The sequence below is a fragment of the Cryptomeria japonica genome, chromosome 3, assembly GCF_030272615.1.
Source record: "Cryptomeria japonica chromosome 3, Sugi_1.0, whole genome shotgun sequence".
Classification (NCBI taxonomy): domain Eukaryota; kingdom Viridiplantae; phylum Streptophyta; class Pinopsida; order Cupressales; family Cupressaceae; genus Cryptomeria; species Cryptomeria japonica.
In genome coordinates this window covers 990401317-990425819 of record NC_081407.1, presented here as the reverse complement: position 1 = coordinate 990425819, position 24503 = coordinate 990401317, and the positions used below count along the sequence as shown (strand labels likewise).

Here is a 24503-nt window from a genome sequence, read left to right as displayed (position 1 = left end):
ACCACAAAATTCAACCAACACAATGATTGGTGAACCTCACAAGGCAAATGCTGAAATTTCAATTGATTGTTATATAATTGAAGGGAATAGTAAATTGTGGAAGTATGAGCATGATCATAAAAAATCTTCCTTGAATGTGATAAGAAATTTGGTGAAAAATGACTATTTAACTTAATATGACAATAGTGATGTGAAGTTTGATTGGAATGAAGGAAAAGATTTCAAGTTAATTTTTTTGAGCATTCTACTTTAGGGGCTTTGTATAGTTTTATCGGTCCAACTGAATGATGCAATGAACACTAGAATCCTCTCCACAAGAAGTCTGGGATTAGAAATTTTGTTAATGATACAAAATTGTGTAAAAGAATTCCTAGAGAAAACTTGATAACATGCCTATTGAAAGGCTTGCACTCTTTTATGGATGGCAACATAGTTTGATTCTTCTTAACTAGGAGGTTTATAACTTTTCAAAGACGGATGATAATGTCTCTTGAAATTTTCAAGACAATGTAGAATTTGAGTAATTGTTGTCTCCCACCTTCCTTTTGTCATTTGCTATTCTTAGTTGTTTGTGTGGTCCTTTTTGGGGCGGCAATTGTCAATTTGGACAATTGCTATTTTTGGTTTTGCTTTTCACTTTTTGAAGGGAGTTTTTTAGCATTTTGGATTTAATAGATATGTAGTTTGCATGTTCTATTTTTTTGAGAATGTGTAGAAGCTACAAATTTCTGGGTTAAATATAAAAGATTTCTCATTTTGTGTTATCTCTGTATTCTTACATGGTTTTCTTTTATGTGTTTAGATGATGATGTTTATGGATTCTATTTTATATTTTTCATTAGTCAATTTAGCTATTTGTTCTCTCCAAAACAAGGTTTTCTATGAGGATTTTACATAGGAAATGAGCAATGTTATTTTTGTAGACTTGCTTGCAAAGGATAGAGGTCTGATTCGCATTAACACAAAAGCAATAGATATGAGAAAAATGTGGTTAATTGTGGCCTGGTATTGGGGTTGTGCCAATTTCAATTGGCTGGCCCAATAAAATTGTTGATTTGGGTTTTCAATAAAACAATTGCAATTGTTTGAACAAAACAAAATAGAAATCTATGGAACCACAATTTTTTGTTAGTTTTATTTTTAAAATGTAACTAATCCTAACCCTAATGTATATTTATTCAAGGTTTAGGAGTTCGATTAAAAATAATAAAATTATGAAAATTTACATAAGGTTTACTCAAGTTTTAAAAACAAAAGATAATAGCATGATGGGATACACCTCTGCCCCTCACTGGGCACATGTATCTGATATAGATACAATACACCACACATACCATATTCATGCTCACCCAAAACACCTTGATTTTCCATCCAAATTGATTATTATGTAATTTAATAATTAAAAATCTAATTAATAATTCTTAAATTAAAATACTTCAATCATACAATTTTAAAATAAAATTAATATCATTCAAAAACAACTCATGCAATTTTAAAAAGCAATTGATATCATTAAGAAAAACTTCAATCATGCAATTTTTTTAAAAAAATGTTATAATTAAAAAACTTCAATCATATATATATAATTAAATATAAACAAACACTCTCTAATAAGGAAGACAAATGAAATGATTTTATACTGCAAAAATTCATCTATCTAGTTCTTCCAACACAATAAATTTTTGGTATTAATTTTTTTTACATATATTAAAAAATTAAAATATAATAAAAATATTAATATATATTTAATTCTTTATTTTTACTATAATGTTAATATCAAAATTTTAATACTATTTTAATTTTATTCACTTTTTTATTATAGTTTTTAGGTTTTAATTAATATTAAAAAAATAAAAAATAATTTTTTTTGGTAAAATTTGAATTGTTATTTTTAAATTGTAGTTTATTTTAATTTAGATTTAAATAATATTATTGTTAATTTGATTATAGATTTGTTTTGTATATTTTATTTAGCGATTATGTGTCTATATTGCTTTTAAATTAATGAAAATCTTCTCAACTTACAAGATTGGGTTAAATGTGTGTTTTTATGTAATCCAGCTGTATACTTAAATATTGTGTTAAACGTGCATTTTTTATAAATGTCATATTCACCTGTATCCATATTTGGGGTCTTAAAAAATAGCCTGTATCCGTATCCGTGTCCATGCAACTTTGGATCCATATTTGGGGTCTTAAAAAATAGCCTGTATCCGTATCCGTGTCCATGCAACTTTGGATAATATCAGACTTCAGCTGTAATGGGTACATCATACTTGATTAAGAATTTGATGCTTATGAGAATATGAAAGTAGGCTGCAACAAATCTTTATTTGTCTTATTGAACTTTGTTCTATGCACTATTTTTTCGCACCAAAATACAAAATCAGTTTTTTATTTCTCTTTTCAAATTTTCACAAAGTATTTTAGTAATTTCTTGCTTGCTGGGTTTTTTCCCATTTAAAAACCTGTGTAACTGAATTTCATTAACACTTCCAGTTTGCCATATAAATGCCATGTAAATGAAATGCTATAATGGCTAAGAATCATGAAATATGGATTAGTACCAAACCATATGGATATTTCTGATATAACAAACCTTTATTGGGCTTTTCCCAGCTGAGCCACATCAACAGTACCGAGTCAATTCAGTCTATATTGATGCTCTACTTGTCATATTTTAACAGCTGTACAATAAAGATATCATGTTTTGGAGCAAAATACATAAAAAATGAAAGCAAATCTTGAAAGGCTGTAGTAGTTGCCATTCACGCTTACATTCAAGAAATATCTACAAGAATAAAATAATTTGTATTATATTCCACAACTCACTTGATACATATGAATAGCAACTCACAAAAATTGGAATACAAATAATGCGCTCTGACATTCCTCGTGTCCTCATTCACTGCCCAATTAGGCATGGTTATGTGCACCATGGATTAATGCAAGCATGGAGAACATGTGCTGCACATACTATGGAAGAACTGGGAAAAATCATTAATATATCAACTGGTGGATATACAAGCTTCCCACTATGAAAAATGGATGAAGTTTGTTGATTGACTTGCAGAGAATCAATCTTCCTAATTATATACCAACCACACCCCATCAAAAAATTTCCTAGCATACAAAGAATTTTACAAGCTATTTGACACGAAATTCATGCCTGAAAATTGTTAAATTTTGAGTAAATTTGTCACGATTCCTAGCTTCCAAACTACGAGTTACATCAGCCATCAATTTGTCAAAACACTGGGCAAGTCGTGGTTGCTGATCAAGTGACTGCAAGAGTTGAAAGAGACTTTGTTATCAATTATGAATGAATACTCAGTTACCATAAAGTAACTTTAAGTCCCAAGAAAAAACTTCAAAATGAGCTGCAAAGATGTAGCCACAATTTAATCAAGCAACACCAGTATTGCCCAAAAAATGGTCTGAACAAATATTCGAACAAGAAGTTAAAAGCTGACCTGTGAAGCTAAAATTTGGGCTTTTAGATCATTGAAAATCTGAAAAGAGACAAACAGACAATCAGCACTTTCACCTTTGGATATAGAAAACTTTTCCGGAAAAATATCAGTACAATGATGGCTACAGTTCTTAAACTACCTTAATACATGAATCCAAGCCTAAGGTTATTTTAAGTGAAATATGCATCAACATAATTGGTGTGCCTGCTATATAAGGAAGATCACTATTAAATTTGCAGTTAAAATGTTTCATCTGATACATTTGTCAATATACTTCACTTTCATTCTGCTCTTCTTCCTGCTAGCATTTTGCAATTACTAAGGAGAATTTCCTCCTAAGATCTTCACAAGCTTCTGCACTTATTAAAACATTTGTCTACTCCATTGTTATACTTCCCTTACATTTTTCCTCTCACACTCAGATCGCCATTTTTCCTTGTTCAATACAAAATGCTCCAAGGGAATTTTTTCTCTAAATGACCATACCAGATGATTAAAAAACTTAAAATCTATAATGCAATTTGTGGAATTACCTGTTCATTTATAAGTATCAAACTGAGCATTGGTCTACTAAGACTCCATTGGTTAGCACAATCTTCAAATAGAACAATTTCAAAAAGTGTCTTCAAAATCTGTTTAAAACACCAGTTTCTATGTGAGATACTGAACACACTGAATGCATGCTTCAACAAGAAAAAAAATGGAGCAGGGTACAGAAAAGGGATAAAATTAAATGCCAGTATAAAATTAGATTAAAAATATACTCAGCTCATTTATTAAAATTTAACTCAACTATCACTTCATGGATTGGATGTGTTGTATTAATTCATTTAAAAATTCACTAAATTCTTATTGATCAGCATAAACTTGATATTATATCAATATTAAAGACTTAGAAGATTGCAGACTGGTGTCTATGACACTACAACCATAAAGATTTTAGCCTCACTGCATCAAATTGGCAATAGGACCTTTGAGTAAATTACAATTGCAAGCTCACAGCGAAATTGAAGCAATTCTTTAACTAAAAAATACAAGCATAACCAACTTAGCAGAAAGTATGTACTCCATAGGCTTACACAAAATACAGAACAATTTAGTGGAAACCCCACAAAAGCAGTAAAAACTAGTCTGTTCTGCCTGAATTATGAGTTCACCTAGATAAGCTGAGAGAAAATCAGGAGATCTTGGTGTAGTTCCGATTTGAATGGAGCAAATTGATGCTGCATGTGTGCACAGTAGTCTAATTCCTACCTAGGAAAGAAGGCAATGCTCGCAGCAGGAGAAGAATCTGGTCAGAAAAATTTAGCCAGACTGCTTAAAAATAGGGTCTGAAGAGTTTTTGTGTCTGCACAATTTGGTGCCATTGCTACTACACCCAAACGAACCTTATACAATTGGATTTCTCTCACCTTCTAATTTTTTGTAGGGACACAAAATCATACTTATTAGTTAGTGAATTGGATGAATTTACATTCATTAAATATGAGGATATTGAACAATATTTTCCTGATTGGGATTTTCGTGATGGAGATAAGTGGCTTAAATCTCATCTTAATTCAATGATCTTTGTTCCTCTAAAATCATGGCATGCTCACTAGTCATGGAGAGATCAGGTTATTTTGGTTAATAGTGAGAAGTGTCAACACAAAGGTTCTACCTCGTCTACGACATTGTCATAAGTTTTGAAAACCTTACATAATGTTACCTGATTAATTGTTTTCTTTGTCCTCTAGAAGACAACTTCCCTATGGCGAAGGAAGAATGATAATCAACATACAATATGTTTATTATGTTTTATTAATATGGTTATATTCAACCATTTATTAATTGTTGTCAGCTTTCATATAGTTATAGGAGCCAATAGATGGTTGTGCTCGGCAACTATTAGGCTCTTCAAATAAACTTAGCATATAGTCAAGGAAAGGAGCCTAATCCTTGGTTGATCATCTTTGGTCTAGTTTTATAATAACTTCATGTGTGAATAAAATAGAACACATCCAAGGTCAATAAAATATTACACCCATAATTAACGAAATACATTGTCTATCTAATCTTATAACTAAGATTAACTTCATCTATTGCATTCACCAAGAATAGATTTCACTTGCACTTAAAGTACTTCTAGTTAACAATTTGTTGTGACGTTATTACACATCACTACATTGCAAATGGGGACCCCCACTTTTCGCTTTTTAGTTTTTAGGGTAGTGTTTTTGCTGTGTCTTCGCTTGGCAGTAGTTTCTTAGTCATTAACCTTTGATTGTGAGAGGAGGTTGGTTCAGTCAACTAAGGATTAAGGTCAAAATCACGAGTGTCGTCATAGTTCTCAAAGTTGCTAATGTTGTCATAAGACATGAAAAGTTGTCAATGTTGCCAAATTGCAAAATCTTGCTAGAGTTTTCTGAAGTTGCCATTGATTGGGGTTTGCTGTTTGGAATGGATATGCGAGCTCGAAGGGGCAAGTTTGTTTGTAGTTCCGTCAAGAACTGCAAGCATAGCCATAAGATCTTAAGTCTCATGTCTACATTATGAGAGCTAGGTAGGGGAAAATACGAAATTTAACTAAGTAAAATTCAACCCCCATGCAGCGTGTATGAATTTGTGCATTCTCATATGCATTGTGTGCCCAAGGGGAGTAACCAAGGTGAAAATTTGTCTGAGTCTTGAAAACCCTCACACTGTAGAACACAAGATATCACTGAGAGGGGGGGCTGAATCAGTGATTATAAACAATTTCAAACAACGTGTGCAACCGGTAGGATAATGAAAACACTAACAAGCAACCACACACAAGAGCACATCACATAACACCGGATATACAAGGAAAACCCAATGTGAGAAAAACCTCGATGAGAAATGCAGCTGGAGATCTACTGCTCCAATCCAGCCTCACAATGAAATAACAGTTTTACAATGTTTAGGGCACCAACCCAAGGAGCACCAACCCCTAGCAATTAATGGGCACCTACCCAAAGGAGAACCAACCCCTAATCTATTCTGAGCACCAACTCAAGGAGCACCAACCCCTGCACTGAGCACCCACTCAGTGAAATACAATGAGATATAAAAACAATACAATGATATGCACTTTGTTACAAATGAGTTTTGTTAAACCTGCAAACTATTCACTCTGCCGGTTGAACTCTTTTCTGTTACACTGCTTCTTCTCTACCAGATCTCAGTTCTCTCTGTCTAAATCCTATACGTCTCAGCTTCTGCCTTGCCGGATCTCTTCTGATACTCACTCTGCTCTCCTTCACTCTCTGTTGTTATCTTATCGGTTCAATCTCTGTCGGTTTAATAGACTGTTATGGTGTATAACAGTTTACCGGTTACCTTAAGCCTTGTTGGTTAAATCCTTCTTACCGGTTCTTCTTCTAACACTCAGTCAATTCAATATTTTTGCTTTCAACACTCAGACTGATCAACTCTCACCTGGCAGAATCACACTTTCTCATCAATCATACATCATCCTCGATCAACTTAAGTCTTTGATCTGCACATTTATACACATGCTTTCCCGCCAAAACAAAAACTCAAACTTTACGCGCCTAGGGTTTTCTTCACCGACCACGATCCATATCAAATCAGATCTCATCTTCTTGAATCGACAACCTACAACAGTTCAACAAAAAGGTTTGTCAGTTTTTATTCTTCCTATAAACGTTTACTATATTTAGCAAACTGGACCCTATTCATCGATCTTGATTTTGTCGATCACAATAAATGATCTAGTTGTTTCCTTCTCCAGATCAATAAGAAGATCAGATATCCTGCTTCGATCATGACATCAAAAAATAAATCTCTGCCTTTCAATCTGCTTTGAGCCGCAATCCTCTACAATTGATCCGTGATTTCCGCAGTCTTCATTTAATACTGACCTAGTCAGCAACTACCTCGCTGACGCACCATTCACCTACCACTGCATGTTTGCCACCTAGAGTCCACTTAACATCTCTGTTAGCATCCAGCTCACTTGATTGTGTCGATTCAAACTCAGTCACTGACCGAACATGCTACCGGTATACAGTAACCGGTTAACCTTCATATCGTGCACTTCTCTGTTCTGTCGGTTAGGACATGTAAACATACTACTCGGTGACAATCCTCACACTTCACATCCTTTCATCTTCTTATCTGGGTCCTTCAATTTGTCTCTTTGATTGCTTACCGGTTGACATACTTACTGGTTGACATCAACATGCCAACAATCTGCATACCGGTAACATCAACTTGCATACCGGTTGACATCAGTGACAACACAATGCCAACAATCTCCCCATTTCGCATTGATGTCAACAAACATTTTCTTCACAATCTGGGCTCTTTCTCCCCCTTTGACAACAATGACAAAAGGGCTCAGACATCAATCTCTGGTAGGTCAAACCACTGTACTCTTTCTCCCGGCAGGCCAATTGCGACTTTTGTAGATAGACAAATTGAATAGACAACTTCACAAAGTCTCAAACCTACTGGAACTGCAACACAAAACACCTGATCTCCCTCTGTGTCCAGGATATGGTCCAAGAGTAAAAAATGTATGGCTGTGAACTCCCCCCTAACCATAGACCTCCATACACATTTAAGTGCAGGAAGCTGGTGGGACTACTCCTAACTTGTGTCTTAGATACTCAAATGTGTTTGCCGGTAGAGGTTTTGTGAAGATATCAGCAACTTGTTCACTTGTAGGGACATATGCTACCTTTACTTTTTTCTCTGCAACCTTCTCCTTGAGAAAATGGTATTTGATGGCAATGTGCTTTATCCTTGAGTGCATAACCGGATTCTTTGAAATGCTGATTGCACTTGAGTTATCACACCAGATAGGAATAGGGTCAGATATTTCTACTTGGATGTCCTTGAGGGTCTGCTTCATCCATAACACTTGAGAACAACATGTGGCAGCAACAATATACTCTGCTTCACCACTAGATAGGGAGATTGAATCCTGCTTCTTGTCGTGCCATGAAACTAACCGATTACCTAAAAAGAATGCTCCACCAATTGCGCTTTTCCTGTCATCAATACAGCCGGCCCAATTAGCATCAGTGTAGGCCTGTAAAGTGAAATTTCATTGCTTTGGATACCATAAGCCATAATTAAGTGTTCCTTGTAGGTACTTGAAGATCCTTCTGACTGCATTCACATGTGACTGTTTAGGTGCAGCCTGAAATCTTGCCATCATACATACTGCCTGCACTATATCCGGTCTTGAGGCAGTAAGATATAACAGACTACCAATCATGGATCTATACAGGGTCTGATCCACTTCCGGTGACTCATCAACCTTGCATCCAGTCACCATGGGGGTACTAACTGGTTTGCTATCCTCCATCTGAAACTTCTTCAACAGATCTCTGACATACTTGATTTGAGAGATAAATATTCCTTCATCTTGCTGTGAAATCTGCAAACCAAGAAAATATGACAACTCTCCAAGCATTGACATCTCAAACTCTGATTAGCAAACTCTTTACACAAGGTATCCTTGTTGCCTCCAAATATTATACCATCCACATATACAACAAGAATAATCATGTGATTTCCATCTGCTTTGATGTACAGATTACTATCTGCACTTCCCTTTCTGAAACCTTGCTCCTTAAGATACTTATCCAACCTTGAATACCATGCTCTTGGAGCCTGCTTTAAACCATACAATGCTTTCTTCAATCGGCACACAGAAGCTTCATCATCATGCAGCAGAAAACCTTTTGGTTGTTCTATGTAGACTTCTTCCAAATTACCAATCAAGAAGGCAGACTTAACGTCCATTTGATATACCTTGTATCCTTTGAAGGCAGAGAATGCTAAAAACATTCTAATAGCCTCAAGTCTTGCAACCGATGCAAATGTTTCTTCAAAATCAATTCCTTCTACTTGAGAAAACCCTTTGCGCACTAACCTTGCTTTATGCCTGACAATCTTTACTTCTTCATTCATCTTGTTCCAGTAGACCCATTTAGTACCAATGACATTTTTATCTGCTGGTCTAGGAACTAACCCCCAAGTCTTGTTCTTTTCAATTTGTTGTAGCTCTTCATCCATTGCATCCATCCAATTTTCACTTTTGCTGGCCTCATTAAATGTTTTGGGTTCCATTTCAGTCATGAGGTAGAAATTCACTTGTTCATTGTTTCGGGAAGTCTTCTTTTGGTCTGTACACCATCATTTTTATTACCTATAATCTACTCTTCCAGGTGATTTTTCTACACATATCTGTTAGGGGTCTTGTTGGGTGCTTCTTCCGGTTCACTTTCTGACTACACTTCATCTTCATCATATGAATCATCATACCAGTTTACTTGTATTTGTCTGCCTTTATGCAAATCTTCATCAACTCTTACATGCACAGTCTCAATGACTCTTCTCAGTCTTTTATTGTAGCATTTGTAGGCCTTGCTGTGAGTAGAGTAACCCAAGAAAATACCTTCATCACTCCTAGAATCAAAACCACCTAAACTATCTTCATCTCTCTTGATGAAGCATTTACTTCCAAAAACTTTGAAATATTTAACTGATGGCTTCCGGTCATACCACAATTCATAAGGTGTCATTTTGCTATTTACTCTTAGCTGAGCCCGATTCAATGTATATACAACACTATGAACTGCTTCCTTCCAGTACATATCCAGTATGTTTGCTTCATTCAACATAGTTCTTGCCATCCCCTTGACAGTCAGGTTTTTCCTTTCTACAACACCATTTTGTTGTGGTGTTCTTGGAGTTGAGTACTGTCTTTTGATTCCATGTCTCACAGTAGTCTTCAAACTCATTTGATGTGAACTCACCACCCCGGTCTAATCTCAAACACTTCAGCTTGCATCCACTTTCCTTCTCAACCATCTTTCGAAAGATTTTAAGCCTCTCATATGCTTGTGATTTGTCATGTAGAAAAGTGACCCATGTCATTCTTGAGAAATCATCAATGAACAACATGAAGTATCTCTGACTGGCTAAAGCTCTTGTTTTGGTTGGACCACACAAATATGTATGCACAAGTTCTAAGGGCCTTGAGGTATTATGTTCTTTGGTCTTGAAGGTTACCTTAGTTTGCTTACCTCTTAGACATTCATCACAAAAGGTGCTTGCCAGTTTGATGATTTGTGGCATATGTCTCACATAGCCTTTCTTGCTCACCTTAACCAAATTATCAAAGTTTATATGGCCTAATCATCTGTGCCACAACCAACTCTCATCTACTTGTCCCATCAAGCATTGGGACTCAAAGCATTCCTTCAAATTGTACACATTTCCATCTGTCCGGTACTCTCCTTTCTTATCTGACAACCGGTAGAGTCAAAAGTGAACTTGTATCCTTTGTCACACATCTGACTCACACAACAAATTATGTTTTAGGCCTTCCACATAGTATACATCATGTGCTTCTAATTTGCCATCTATGTTAAGAGTACCTTTTCCTTTTATCTTGATGGAAGAGTTGTTTCCGAACCCCACCAAACCTCCATTCCAATCATCAAACTTGATGAACTTCATTTTGTCTCCGGTCATGTGATTGGAACATCCACTGTCTACAGCCCATAAATTTCTTCTTTCTGCATGTAGTGCAGTCTGTACAATTAGACTTGATTCTTATCCTTCTCAACCCAAACCTGGTTGGCTTCTTTCTTCTTGTCAACTGCAATTTTCTGCTCTAGTTTTGGTACCGGTCTCTGATCCAGTATTGCCTTCTTTTGCTTAGATATCCTGAGTTTGCAATGCTTTGCAATATGGCCAAAATTTTGACAATGATAGCATCGCATTGACATTGAAAGATGAATTTGAAAAATTATTGTAGGACACCAGCAAACTTCTACATTCATAACTCCTATGACCAAACCCATTACATTGATAGCAAATAACATTCATTTCTCGGAGTGCGGCAAACGGATTTCTACTTTCAAAACTAGGGGACTTATGCATCAAACTACAATCAGCAATTCTATGTCCAAACTTATTACACCGGTAATAGTAACCATGGAATTTGGGTACATACCAATCTTGTCCCTTGGGACCGGCAAACCTTTGTCTCACTGAGTGTCGTCTACTCACGTTATTGACTTTAGTGAACCCTTCATTACCAACCTTGGGCTTGCCTTTAGGATCTGCATTCTGGTACAATGAGTGAGCCTTCCGGTTCGAAGTTTGAGCATTCCGGTTCACAGGCTGATTTCTAGTAACTTCAACATAGGTCTTCTTCTCAGTAGCTTTGCTGACTGTAAAGGTTTGTTTTTCTTTACTTTCACTTGAAGAAGTAAACTGTATCTCCTTGCCTGATGTGTATTTGCTGTTTGAACTCTGCCTCTCTTCAAATCCTATACCTCCGGTATCTTTTGAGTGCTTTTGGTTACTTAACATCTTGTCCAAGGCTTCAGTGTTGCTTTCATATTTGCTCATCTTTAATTCATTATTGCTCTTTTCAAGCTCCTTTTTTAGCCTGACAATTTCTTTTTCCAGATTTTGATGCTCCTTCTCCTTCTTTATCAAATCGGAGGATGTAACTTCACATATCCTTTCAGTTTCTTCCAACTGGAGTTTCAGATCAGAAATTGTTTTCTTGGACTCCTCCAAAGATTGCTCTAAACGATCTTGTTCTTCTGCCACAACATACTTAACCTTCTTTAGTTCTCTTTTTGTTTTACTCAACTCCTCAAGAGCACTTATGAGCTCACCTTCCAAGTCCACTTCAGCTTCAATGTCTTCATCTTCATTGGCTTCATCAACTGGTTCATCTAGTGCCATAAAGAGATTAATTTCTTTTTCATCCTCACAGCAGCCCTCTCCTGAGGCACTTTCTTCATCTGTAGCATCATCTTCAAAAGTATACAGACTGTTCTGCTTCCGATAGCTTCTTCTTTCTTGTCGGTAGGCTTTCTTCTTTTTATCCATACCCGAAGGTCTGCTGGTGCTTTGTAGCTCCTCTCCACTATTCTCACCATAGGGACATATTGAAGCAAAGTGTCCTATTTTACCACAGTTAAAACATTTGAGAGGTAACTTTCCTTTGTACTTACCAGATCCTCTTTTAAGCTTCCTTACAAAGTTTGCTACCACTGTATCCGAGTCTTCACTAGATTCTCCATGAGTAATTTCTTCCTTACCCTTTTTGATGGAGTTGAAAGCAACCTCTTTCTTTAAAGTTCCTTCACCGGTTGTTCTCATCTCATAAACGGTTAGGGACCCAAATAACTCGTCCATTAAAAAGGTTTTCAGATCGTTGGCTTTTTCTATTGCAAAGACCTTTGTATCATACTTAGATGTAAGGGATCTAAGTACCTTTTTGACAATAACTTCATCAGATATATCCTCTCCAAGTCCTCTAATAGTGTTCACCATTTCATCAACTCTTTGAAGATAATCAGCAATCTTTTCTTCATCTTTCATCTTCAAGCCTTCAAGCTGACCTCTTAGTGTTTGCAGTTTAGCATCCTTGACCTTGACATCTCCTTCAAACAATCTCTTCAACTTATCCCAAGTTTCCTTGGCAGATGAGTAGTGCATAACCTTAACAAACTCATTATTAGACAAACCATTGAGAATAGTATGCTTGGCCTTGGCATTGTTTTCATACTCCTTAGCATCTGGATCTGTAGGGGGAGCATTAGGGACAATATATCCATTCTTTACAGACATCCAAACATCAAAACCTAGGGAAGACAGATAAGTTTCCATTCTTCTACTCCAGAAGGCATAGTTGGTACCAGTGTTTTAAGACTCGTGGACTCGCCACGGACTCGCGAGTCCATGGTGTTGAGACATGGACCAGCTAGGACTCGAACCTAGGACCTTCCATACACTGTTGGAGTGCTCTACCACTGAGCTACTGGCCCCTCTTGGACCAATCCATCGTCGATCTGGGTGTGGCTTATTTCCAACACCAACACCCCCCCTTAAGCCACACCTCTCGTGTGCTTGGGGCTCCTAGCCTGAACCTGGCTCTGATACCATGTTGAGACATGGACCAGCTAGGACTCGAACCTAGGACCTTCCATACACTGCTGGAGTGCTCTACCACAGAGCTACTGGCCCCTCTTGGACCAATCCATCATCGGTCTGGGTGTGGCTTATTTCCAACACCAACACATGGGAGCCACGAGTCGACTCGCCAAGGACTTGCTCGAGTCTTGGCGAGTCCATCTGAAAGACTTGCTGCAAGTCTTTCAGATGGACTCGCGCGACCCAAAAAAAACATCATGCAAGCTTTAAAAGTGCATTTTTTTTTTTTTTTTGCCCTCATTTGGCATTCTTGCTTGGTTATGATGGGTTTGTAGGGTGTTAAGGAGGAGAAATACAAAAAGGAAAATGTAGTCTTCTCTTTAGTTTGTTCATTGTTGTTTTTCACATTTGGAGTTGGACATATCACTATATGTAATTTTGTAAATATTTATAAACTTATGCTGCTATCATACATTTTAGAGTTGAAACTACGAGTATGAATGATGAAATTTCAAATATTGCGTGTTTGTAGATCATATGACATGTGTAATGTTTCAATTATGGCTCTTATGTTCTCTAACTGCATTAATTTCTTTATGTTTTTTTTTTGCCGAATCTTTCACGAGTCCAAGTTTTAAAACTTTGGTTGGTACCATCAAACATGGGAGCTTTGGTGGAGGAGGATTCATTCCTTGCCATTGTGTTCTTAAACAAGAATCTACCCAAGCTAAAGAAAGCTTTGACCAACAGGGAACATAAGGCTCACATACCAATTGTAGAACACAAGATATCACTAAGGGGGGGGGAGGTGGGGGGGAAGGGGAACCGGTGATTATAAACAATTTCAAACAATGTGTGCAACCGGTAGGATAATGAAAACACTAACAAGCAACCACACACAAGAGAACATCACATAACACTGGATATACGAGGAAAAACCAATGTGGGAAAAACCTCGGTGAGAAATGTTGTTGGAGATCTACTGTTCCAATCCAACCTCACAATGAAATAACAGTTTTACAATGTTTAGGGCACCAACCCAAGGAGCACCAACCCCTAGCAATTTATGGGCACCTACTTAAAGGAGCACCAACCCCTGCGTTGAGCTCCCACTCAGTGAAATACAATGAGATATAAAAACAATACAATGATATGCACTTTGTTACAAATGAGTTTTGTAACACTTGCAAACTATTCACTCTATTGGTTAAACTCTTTTTTGTCACACTGCTTCTTCTCTACCGGATCTCAGTTCTCTTTGTCTGAATCCTATGCGTCTCAGCTTATGCCTTGTCAGATCTCTTTTGACACTCACTTTGCTCTCCTTCACTCTCTGCTGTTATCTTACCGGTTCAGTCTTTGTCAGTTTAATAGACTATTATGGTCTGTAACAGTTTACCGGTTACCTTAAGCCTTGCTAGTTAAACATTTCTTACCGGTTCTTCTTCTAACACTCAGTCAATTTAATATTTTTGCTTTCAATACTCAGACTGATCAACTATCACCTGGCAGAATCACACTTCCTCATCAATCATACATCATCCTCGATCAACTTAAGTCTTTGATCTGCACATTTATACACATGCTTTCCCGCCAAAACAAAAACTCAAACTTTACGCGCCTAGGGTTTTCTTCACCGACCACGATCCATATCAAATCGGATCTCATTTTCTTGAATCGACAACCTGCAACAGTTCAACAAAAAGCTCTATCCTTTTTTATTCTTCCTATAAACGTTTACTATATTTAGCAAACTAGACCCTGTTCATCGGTGTTGATTTTGTTGATCACAATAAATGATCTAGCTGTTTCCTTCTCCAGATGAACAAGACGATCAGATATCTTGCTTCGATTATGACATCAAAAAATAAAATCTCTGCCTTTCAATCTGCTGTGATCTGCAATCCTTTGCAATCGATCCGTGATTTCCGCAGTCTTCATTTAATACCGACCTAGTCGACAACTACCTTGCCGACACACCATTCACCTACCACTGCATGTTCGCCACGTGGAGTCCACGTGACATCTCTGTCAACATCCAGCTCACTTCATTGTGTCGGTTCAAACTCAATCACCGACTGAACATGCTACCGGTATACACTAACCAATTAACCTTCATATCGTGCACTTCTCTGTTCTACTGGTTAGGACATGTAAACATACTACCAGTGACAGTCCTCAAACTTCACATCCTTTCATCTTCTTATCTGGGTCCTTCAATTTGTCTCTTTGATTGCTTACCGGCTGACATTAACATGCCAACAATCTGCATACCGGTAACATTAACTTGCATACCGGTTGACATCAATGACAACACATTGCCAACACACACACCTCGCAAGATGATTTTGAGCACTTGCACAAGCACAGTGCGCCCATATACCTTGCACACATTAAACATTCAATCAAGATATGATGTTGTGCATTCACATATGTACCATGTGTCCAAGACAAAAGGATCACAAATTCGATTAAGTATGGAGGATGAGGCTTTGTATAAATTTGCAATCACGTAGAACGTCCTACATGAACATGATCACAAGGCACTCAAGATGATATTTTTGAGCAAGCACAAGTACACAATGCCCTACTAATCTTGTACACCTACACATGTACTGTGTGCTTGAGCATGCAACAATACCTTTCAGCCCTATCAATTTTGTGCATTCAACCATGCACTATGTGCCCAAATTTGTGTGAACTCTAACCTAAGATGTGTTCAAAATAATTGTTTTAGCAAGTAATTGAGAGGTTTATGACATTGTCTAAAAAAGTGACTAAAGTGTTGCATCTAAGGGGTCACTTCACACATTTGTGCACGAATACTTGTACTATGCACCCACATTGTGCATGCACATATGCACGGTGCCCATATATCTTATGCACTTAAACTTTCAAACACAATCAACATAAAATTTGTGCAATGGCTTCTTCATTATGCGCTCGCTTTGTGCTTGTACACATGAAAGAAATGCTTGACTTTGTCCGTATAAGACCTTGAATCCCGCCCAAGAAGAATATCAGGTCAAAATTTGGTTAAGTAAAACCCCCTCAATTCATGCAAAAGTTTGTACAAAAGTACATGCACTATGCACCCTACTTGTGCAAACACACTTGCACTATGCGCTCCCTTTTGTGCACACATATGTAGGATGCGCTCATGATAGTGCAAGGCTTCCTAGCAAATGTGCCCAAGGGGAAGGATGAAGGAAGTTAATGCAAGAGACTACTTCATATCCGCTCTGCAAGGTGGATGTCCAAATGTGCTCTGCAAGGTGGAAGTCCATTTGCGCCCAGCAAGGATAAGGATCAGACCTTGAAAAACATGAAAATCAGACTTGAAAACATGAAAATCATAAAGTAAAGCATGATAAGTCAGACCTAAACTTGAAGATCAGACCCTAAGGTGCTAAAGCTCAAACCTAGGGCATAAAAATCAGATGTCAAACATCAAAATCAGACTTCAAAAATCCTAAAATCTGATCATATTCACATTACAAAGCAGAGGTAAATGGTTTGCAAGTGGTGAGTGATAAATGATTGATACATTTCAACTCTTACTTATACGTTTCATGGATGCATACTTTAACCTTGCCAACCTAGGGTGAACAAAAAAAATTGTAAATACATGCACTCAAGATGACTGCATTAGGCCGACTTCATGTTTTGTGCAAGCATCCATGCATAATGCCACTCAAAGTTGTGCATCTAATACTTCCAAGTGCGCTCATACTTAAAGCCTTAAAAATCCTGCTAAGAGTTAAGGTCAGCCTTGCATGCAAAGGTAAATTTGAATTTCAAATTGCAAATCAAATGTTTCAAATACCTAAGTCGCCCTAGTTAAGAGGAGATACAACCCATGATGAAATGCATATATAAGGGGATGAGAATGTATCATTCAAACATTCATTCAAATGCATATTTGAAATTGTTAAAAGGCAGAGCAGATAGATTTGAATCAGACCTGAATTCAGAGCAACATTCAAACATTCATTCATTATAAGGCAGAGCAGATAGATTCAAATTAGACCTGAATTCAGGGCAACAATAACAATTTAATTCAATCCTAAGCAGAACAGATTATCCCTAGGAGCAGATCTGAATTTGATGATCAACATCAAGGGCGAATTTCCCAGAAAAGGAAATGTGCAAATCAGACCTGAGCAAATTTTGGAGCAGAAATTCAAGGACAAATTCCATCAGCAGATTGTCATTTCCAGATTTAAATTGATCCTTGAAAGCATAATTGATGATGAATTAATAAGGGTGTGATGAATTGTTTTATTATCATGATTCTTGATTTGTTGTGTTTCTCTATCAGGTTTTGATGTGAGTATGGAAGGCTAGGAAAGGTGCTCAAGAATGTGAAAGACCAAGAAGACTCAGTTACAACATGAAGAGGATATCAAAGACGATATCCACAAATCCAATGCAAAGACAAGTTCTGTTGTCCTCCTTTTTGTAGATAAAAAATGAAGGCACTCCTATTCAAATTTTTGATTAAAATTCATCCTTTAAGCCTTTATGCACGCTTTGCAAGGTTGGAATTTTGTTCCAAGTCTCACCTATTTTGGGTGTATTCTTTTTCTTTTATTTTCTTGGCTAGTTTTAGTTGTTTTAAGTCTCCACTTTTGTACTCTATGTAATTTCGGGTTTTAAGGACCTGTTGTGACCATTTCACACATCGCCCCTTTAGAACGGGGACCCCCTCTTTTGCTTTTGTTTTGCTTTCTCTCTGCTTGTTTTTCTCTCTGCTTTTAGGATTTTGAGTGAGTGGTTGTCTGTCTGGGCTAGGGCTAATCCTTAAGGGTTCTTTTTTGGCATCATTCAAGTTAAGTCCAATCGAATTTTGGAAAATTGTTAAATGTCTCCCTGAAGAATTGAGATTGTCAGACTGAGGTAAACCTTTTAGGAGAGTCAAATTGGTTAGGTTAGGGGAGTCAAATAGGTCTCAGGTTAGGTCTTGATTGAAAGAAAGTTTTTTGGGTAAGGTCCAGTTTGTTTCTAAGTCTAAATTAAGTAAGCATGGTCAGTGAAGAAAGGGAATCTAGTCGGCCAAGTTAAATAGGGAATGAAATGGATCAAGAGCCTGAAAATGTCAAATTTGCTCCTGACCCTTGCTGAGGGTCCAGGGCGAAATTCCTTGTAGACTGAATTTCCTTCACAATTTTGACTAAGTTTTGACATGTTTGAGGGCGAATTTGTGTGTTCTTGCCTGGAGAGTTTTTGATCGATTTTTGGAGAGCAAGATGATGCCTGAAATAGAAAATTCACTCCTGACCCTTGCTAAGGGCCCAGGGCGAACTTCACTCTAAACACAGTTTCTTGTTTTGAGAGGATTTGCTAACTGGTTCCTGGCCTTGAAAATGACCTGACTTTGCCTTGTGAAGTGGTTTGAGACTTAAATTTTGAGCAGTTTAGCCTAAAATGGTAATTTCGCTCCTGACCCTTGGAGAGGGTCTAGGGCGAAAATGTTGTTTAAAGTTTATTTGTCACTGATTTTGGCTAACTTGTTTTGTGCAGGGTCTCCCGGAAGGACGATTGGACGTCACTTGATGCAATTGAGGGTTTGAAAGCATGCAAATTGATGGATTTTGGGCAACAAAGGTTAATTCGCTCCTGACCCTTGCTGAGGGCCCAGGGCGAAATTTTGAATTTTCCTTATTTTGCAGTGAAAAAAGATCAAGTTCTGAACATGAGTGGAAAATGAACATCTCCCTTTACCCGCCTGAGAAAGTTTCAACTTGAAAAGATGAAGGACGTTGTTTAAAACCTAAAATTCGCTCCTGACCCTTGCTGAAGGTCCAGGGCGAAAATTTCCATTGGAGTCATCTCTGGCCTTGTTTGGTCAAATTGAGATGTCAGAGGCGTGATGAATGGTGGAGTGAACATGATGAAGCCCCCAAACTTGTTTGGAGATCAAAAGATGAAGGAGTTTTGCCCAAGAAAGGCAATTTTGCTCATGACCCTTGCTGAGGGTCTAGGGCAAAATTCCTTTCAAACACATTATTTTACCTTTCTTGGACATAAAATCCTATTCATAGCGTAGTACAAGGATGAAATCTTACTCGGCTAGAGGTTTCAAGGTAAAAAGGGAAGCATTTTGGTCACAATTGCAAAATTCACTCCTGACCCTCTCTGAAGGCCCAGGGCGAAAATCTTTCAAACACCCATTTTACCTTGCAACAACAAACCAAGTATGCATTGAGTGGATGAGGAAGGACATTACCTAGTGATGAAGGAAAGATTCGAGAGAAGTTTATGAAGGAGTAAGCCTAAGGAGAAAAAGTCGCTCCTGACCCTTGGAGAGGGTCCAGGGCGAAAAACACCAAAATCACACTTTTTCTCCTAAGTTGGATAGAACTAAGTCTGGAATTCAGTGAAAAGACCTATTTAATATGCCTTGAAGGGATTTTGAACTTTGAAAAATGTCAATTTTGAGCCAAATTTGGAAAATCGCTCCTGACCCTTGGAGAGGGTCCAGGGCGAAATTCCTCTAAAAGCATTATTTCCTTCAAGATTTTGATGAAGTAACTCGGTGGTGCAAGGAAATGGATCTTGGAAATTGAGTTGAGAGTTCAACAATCAAGCTAAGGTGGATTATAAGCCTAAAATGAGAAAATCGCTCCTGACCCTTGGAGAGGGTCCAGGGCGAAATCCACATTTCCACCTAAATTTGAAATGCAAGACCTTAACTGGATATGAATTCACCCTCCAAGAGATTTTAGAGTCAAGGTATGAAATATTCAAGGCTAAATTTGGAAAATCGCTCCTAACCCTTGGAGAGGGTTCAAGGCGAAATCATTAGCAAGCTTCATTGAGACCTTGATCAAAAATTGATATTCTCCAATTTGCACTAAATCACCAAAATTACTAAATTTGAGACATTTGGGAAATTAAATTTAAATTCACATTAATTTAAAAGCATTTTGCATTTAATAAATTAATTTTAAGCCTTGAAATAATCGAAATTTTACCTTGGAGGATTAAAATTAATTTTTTAAAATTTAAAATGAGCGCTTAAGGGAATTATTTTGCCTTTATAGGCAAGTCGGCCACCCTTTTTTAGAGATTTTATTTATTTTTTACCCCTTTTTTGCCAAGTCGGCCTTGAAGGGAGTAGGGTGAGCGCTCTATATAATGGAGGAGTGTTGCTTCACATTTCAAATCATTCATTCATTCCTTCTAAGTGCAAAATTGAAGAGCAAATTGAGGAGCGAAATCCAGCGGATTGGAGGCGAAATTTTGCTAAGTGTTGAAGGCTAAGGAGGGTGGAATTTATTCTTTTGAGGCTAGAGGAGGCGCAATCCATCCAAGGGAGGACTATAATCTAGGCCTTGTCCATCAAAGTCTAGTTTTCTTTCATCATTGTCAAGTCTTTTTTGAGTACTCAAGGGGAGGTATGGCAAAATTTTCTTAATATCCTTATTCAAGACTTGATTTTTGGGCATTTTTTTAGAAAAGCCTAAGTGTTGATTAATTAATTAGGAAATGATAATTTTAGATTTATCATGAAATTTCCTAATTAATATCTTAAATCCTCCTTTTGAGTCTTATTTTCTACCCTTTAATGACCAAGGACTAATTTTGAAATGTTGTGTAGGTATCAAGATGGCGACTCCAAAAGCTAGAGTATCTACTAGTCCCCCGACTCTCATCAAAGAAGATCAGAAGAATGACGAATTGGAGACCAGGATCGTGTCCAAATGGAGTAATATCGGAGACACCAACTTAGGAAACTTCAATGTGAAGAAGTTTCGAGAAGTCCCCTACATTGGCAAGCCATCACCTATTGCGAAGAAGATAATTGAAAGTGGCATCATCAAGGCTGCAGGTTTCCCTCCCGCAGTCAAGTGTCATGAGCTGATGATTGAGTGTGCCCACCATTATGACTCACAATCAAGGACGATCGTTTCCAAGGAAGGGAACATCTTAGCTTACCTTTCAGAAGAAGCTATAAGTGAAGCTCTTCATCTTCCAGAACATAAAGATATGATTTACAAAAGCTTAGAAGGAGCCAGGTCAATCTATGAAGATGATCCCGATACTTGTCTGAATCTCATCAATAAGAATTGGTTGCTCAAAAGTCGGCCTCGCCTGAACAAGATTCCCAATACATCGCATACGATCGACTTCCAGGAGGAGTACAGAGATTTGATAACTTTGCTCAATCGAGTTACAGGGGCTCCTCAAGCCTTCTACTTCGAAAAGTGGATGTTCTTCTTCATTCAAGTGATAGTCCAAGGAAAAGGAATGCTTCATTGGGCCAGAATTATTAGCAATAGTCTAGATGTGCAGTTGAGAAGGCTAAGACCCACCAAATCGTTCCACATGAGCTCATATGTTATGTATGCCTTAATCAGGAGTTTCGAGTATGCAGGGCTACCTCACAAAGGAGTGATCGGAAGAGGTCCCGGGGAAATGAGAGTTTGTGATTCTTATGTTCATCTGCATCATCCGCCTAGAAGTGACTACAAGTTAGTCAATGACACCTTCACGATGAACATTACTAGGATATTGCAAGGTGGGATTCATAATCGACTATCTTTGGATGCACAAGAGCTTGTGAAGAAGTATGGTGCATGGTTCATCCAGTTTCTAAAGTTTACATACATAAAAGTTCATGGGTGTCCTTCATCTCCCTACATGTTGTCGAGGTATCCGACAGACAAGATAGTGCTACTTGAGGTGACTAGACAGTTGGCAGCTTATGCGAAGACATCCAGACACAAGCATGGAAATGGAATTCCCGTGCCCATCATACTAGGGAATTCACTTGAAGTATGTCCTAACACTCAAGCCTCGGAAGATGCAGAGAAGGAATTATCTTTATACTCATTCACATCCTTTGCCTCGCGGGAGAATTTTGACCCTCATGGTTATATGGAGGAGACAGTCGGCAGGAAGTACAAGCATGAGTTTCAGGTAGAAGACTTTTGGATGAATCTCCCAAGTGATTTAGAGGTTAAAAGAAAGATGCATTCCAGGCTACCGTTAGATTTCATCAGGAAATGCAAAGTTTATAGAGTAGCTGATCAAGCCCAAGATAATGGTAAATACCTCCAGTCATCCTATGAGAAAGAAGACAAAGGAGTGAAGATAGATTGGAATGAGCCCGAGGTTTTAGACTTGAGAGTTTTGATGGCTCCTGTTTTATCATGTACTCGCATATGGGTGGATGTACAGCATCAAAAGTTGAGGGAGCAGAATGTGTCAATGACTTTTACTTTGGAGGCAAGACCAGAAGAAGGAGAAGCAAGCGTGAGTGAGAACACTTCTCATCCTAGAGGTGCAAAGAGAAAAGAAAGACCTAAGAAAAGGGAACCTTCCAAGAAGAAACAAGAAGCCAATCTTGGTCACCCATCAAGCACATCTTCTCGACATGAAAAGAAGGCAGATCAGAAGAGGATGGTACATGAAATTGATGAATCTATGGAATCCATGGTACAAAATGACAAGCCAGAAAAGGGACAGACGCCTCAACATTCATCAAGTCAATCCCCTCAAGTTGATGTTAATGAGCTACATGAAGAGAAAAAAGATGATGAAGCGACATATCCTTTCCGAGAGGATGGACCACTGCTTAAAGAAATACAAGTAAAGGAAACAAGATCCGCCATTCCGGATTGGTTAAAGGAGAGACTGACAAGGGTAGTTGTGGTTGAAGAGGAAGAAGATGTATTTGATTTAGAAAGCCTTATAGGAAATTCTCAAGAGGTAATTGAAAAGAAGAAGGCCACAAAGATGTCCAAGGTAATAAGGGATGAGACAGGATCCAGGAAATTGCAAATAGCTACACCAGTAGTGGACAAGTATGAGGGTGAGATTCTTGCAGATGAGTATGACTTAGAAACATTTGAGTTTGGTCCACTTACTACCAAACAAGCGATGGAAGAGGCAACTGATTCATTTGAAGCACTTAAAGACAAACTTAAAGAAGAAATGGAAAAGAATAGGAAGCTTGGGAGAGAGGTCGGTGCTTGGAGAGGCTATTTTAGTCATCTCAATCAGCCCTTGAGACGTCAGGATCCAGCAGTATCTCCTTTACAAGCACTTCCTCTTGAATCAGTTGGCGAAGCAGAAAGGGTCAAGAGCTTGGTTCAGCTTATGAGCTCTTGGATTGACAAATCTCACACGGTAGCTGTTGAATTTGCATCAAGAATGATGAAGACAATTCATCGAGCTATCCAGGTCCTTGAGATTATCCATAATCTAATGATAACTGTAGCCGCTTTCACTCACACTAGAGATGTTATCATTCCTATCCTACAAGTGATAAGGCAAACACCAAGACGGATCCTGGCACAAGAAAAGATAATAGATGGAGGAACTCATAACCTCCTACAGTGGTCAGCTCTACTCCAGATGAAAGAGGTTCTTTTTGAAGACATCAACACCAAATGCAATCAAGTTGAAGGTGTCATCCATCCGATTCAAGATAAGGTGTTTGAAGTGTTGTGTACCATTCTTGGCAGGCGGATCGAAATTGAGACAGATGTGGACATCCAAGAGTTGGAGGAGAGAGTCAAGGTCATCTTTTGCAAAGAGGAGAACGTCATCACAGATGAGCAACGAGATCTGATGTTCACTACCATGTTCCTGATTGAGAAGATTAAAGAACTCGAACCTGGATGGGAGACAGCTCTTCTCACTGCTTTTGATCAAGTCCTTCACTTGGAAGAACGAATGAAGAATCTTCCTGAGTTTCCCATTGCTGAGATTGAGGGAATTGTGTCCAGATTCGTTGGATATGCTAAAAAAGAGCATAGGAAAGGGAACAAAATTTTAGATGAAAAGTTGTTATAGGATGATGTGGCAGCTTAATTCCTATTGGTCTATGTTTCCTCGATATTTGTGCCAATTAAATATTTGGCTATGCATTTAATAATGTTCATCTAAATGGGGACCTTTTTTGTAACAAACCCTAATTAGGGTTTAGGTGTCAAAATCTCAGCCATTGATCTTCTTTCGATCTGGGCCATTCATTGTATTTGAGGATGCTATATATACCCTCACTCATTTTCATTTTGATAGTAGTTAGGAGATAATAGTTAGAAGTTAGAGAAGAGAGAGAGCTTAGAGAAGAAAGTC

General features: G+C 37.8%; 1 protein-coding gene across 5 annotated transcripts in view; it reads right to left on the bottom strand.

The window, feature by feature from the left end:
• Window positions 1-2792: 2792 nt before the first annotated feature.
• Window positions 2793-24503, bottom strand: part of LOC131036755 (uncharacterized) — a 247129-nt gene continuing 225418 nt past the window's right edge. For 4 of the 5 annotated variants that reach the window (XM_057968728.2, XM_057968730.2, XM_057968727.2 and 1 more), the window contains 3 exons: window positions 4007-4105; window positions 3474-3512; window positions 2793-3285 (listed from right to left, as the gene is read on the bottom strand). In XM_057968728.2, coding sequence (XP_057824711.1) covers window positions 3148-3285; window positions 3474-3512; window positions 4007-4105 — 276 coding nt within the window. In that variant the 3' untranslated portion in view covers window positions 2793-3147. The remainder of the gene's footprint in view (window positions 3286-3473; window positions 3513-4006; window positions 4106-24503) is intronic. The other variant, XM_057968732.2, reaches the window with a different exon arrangement.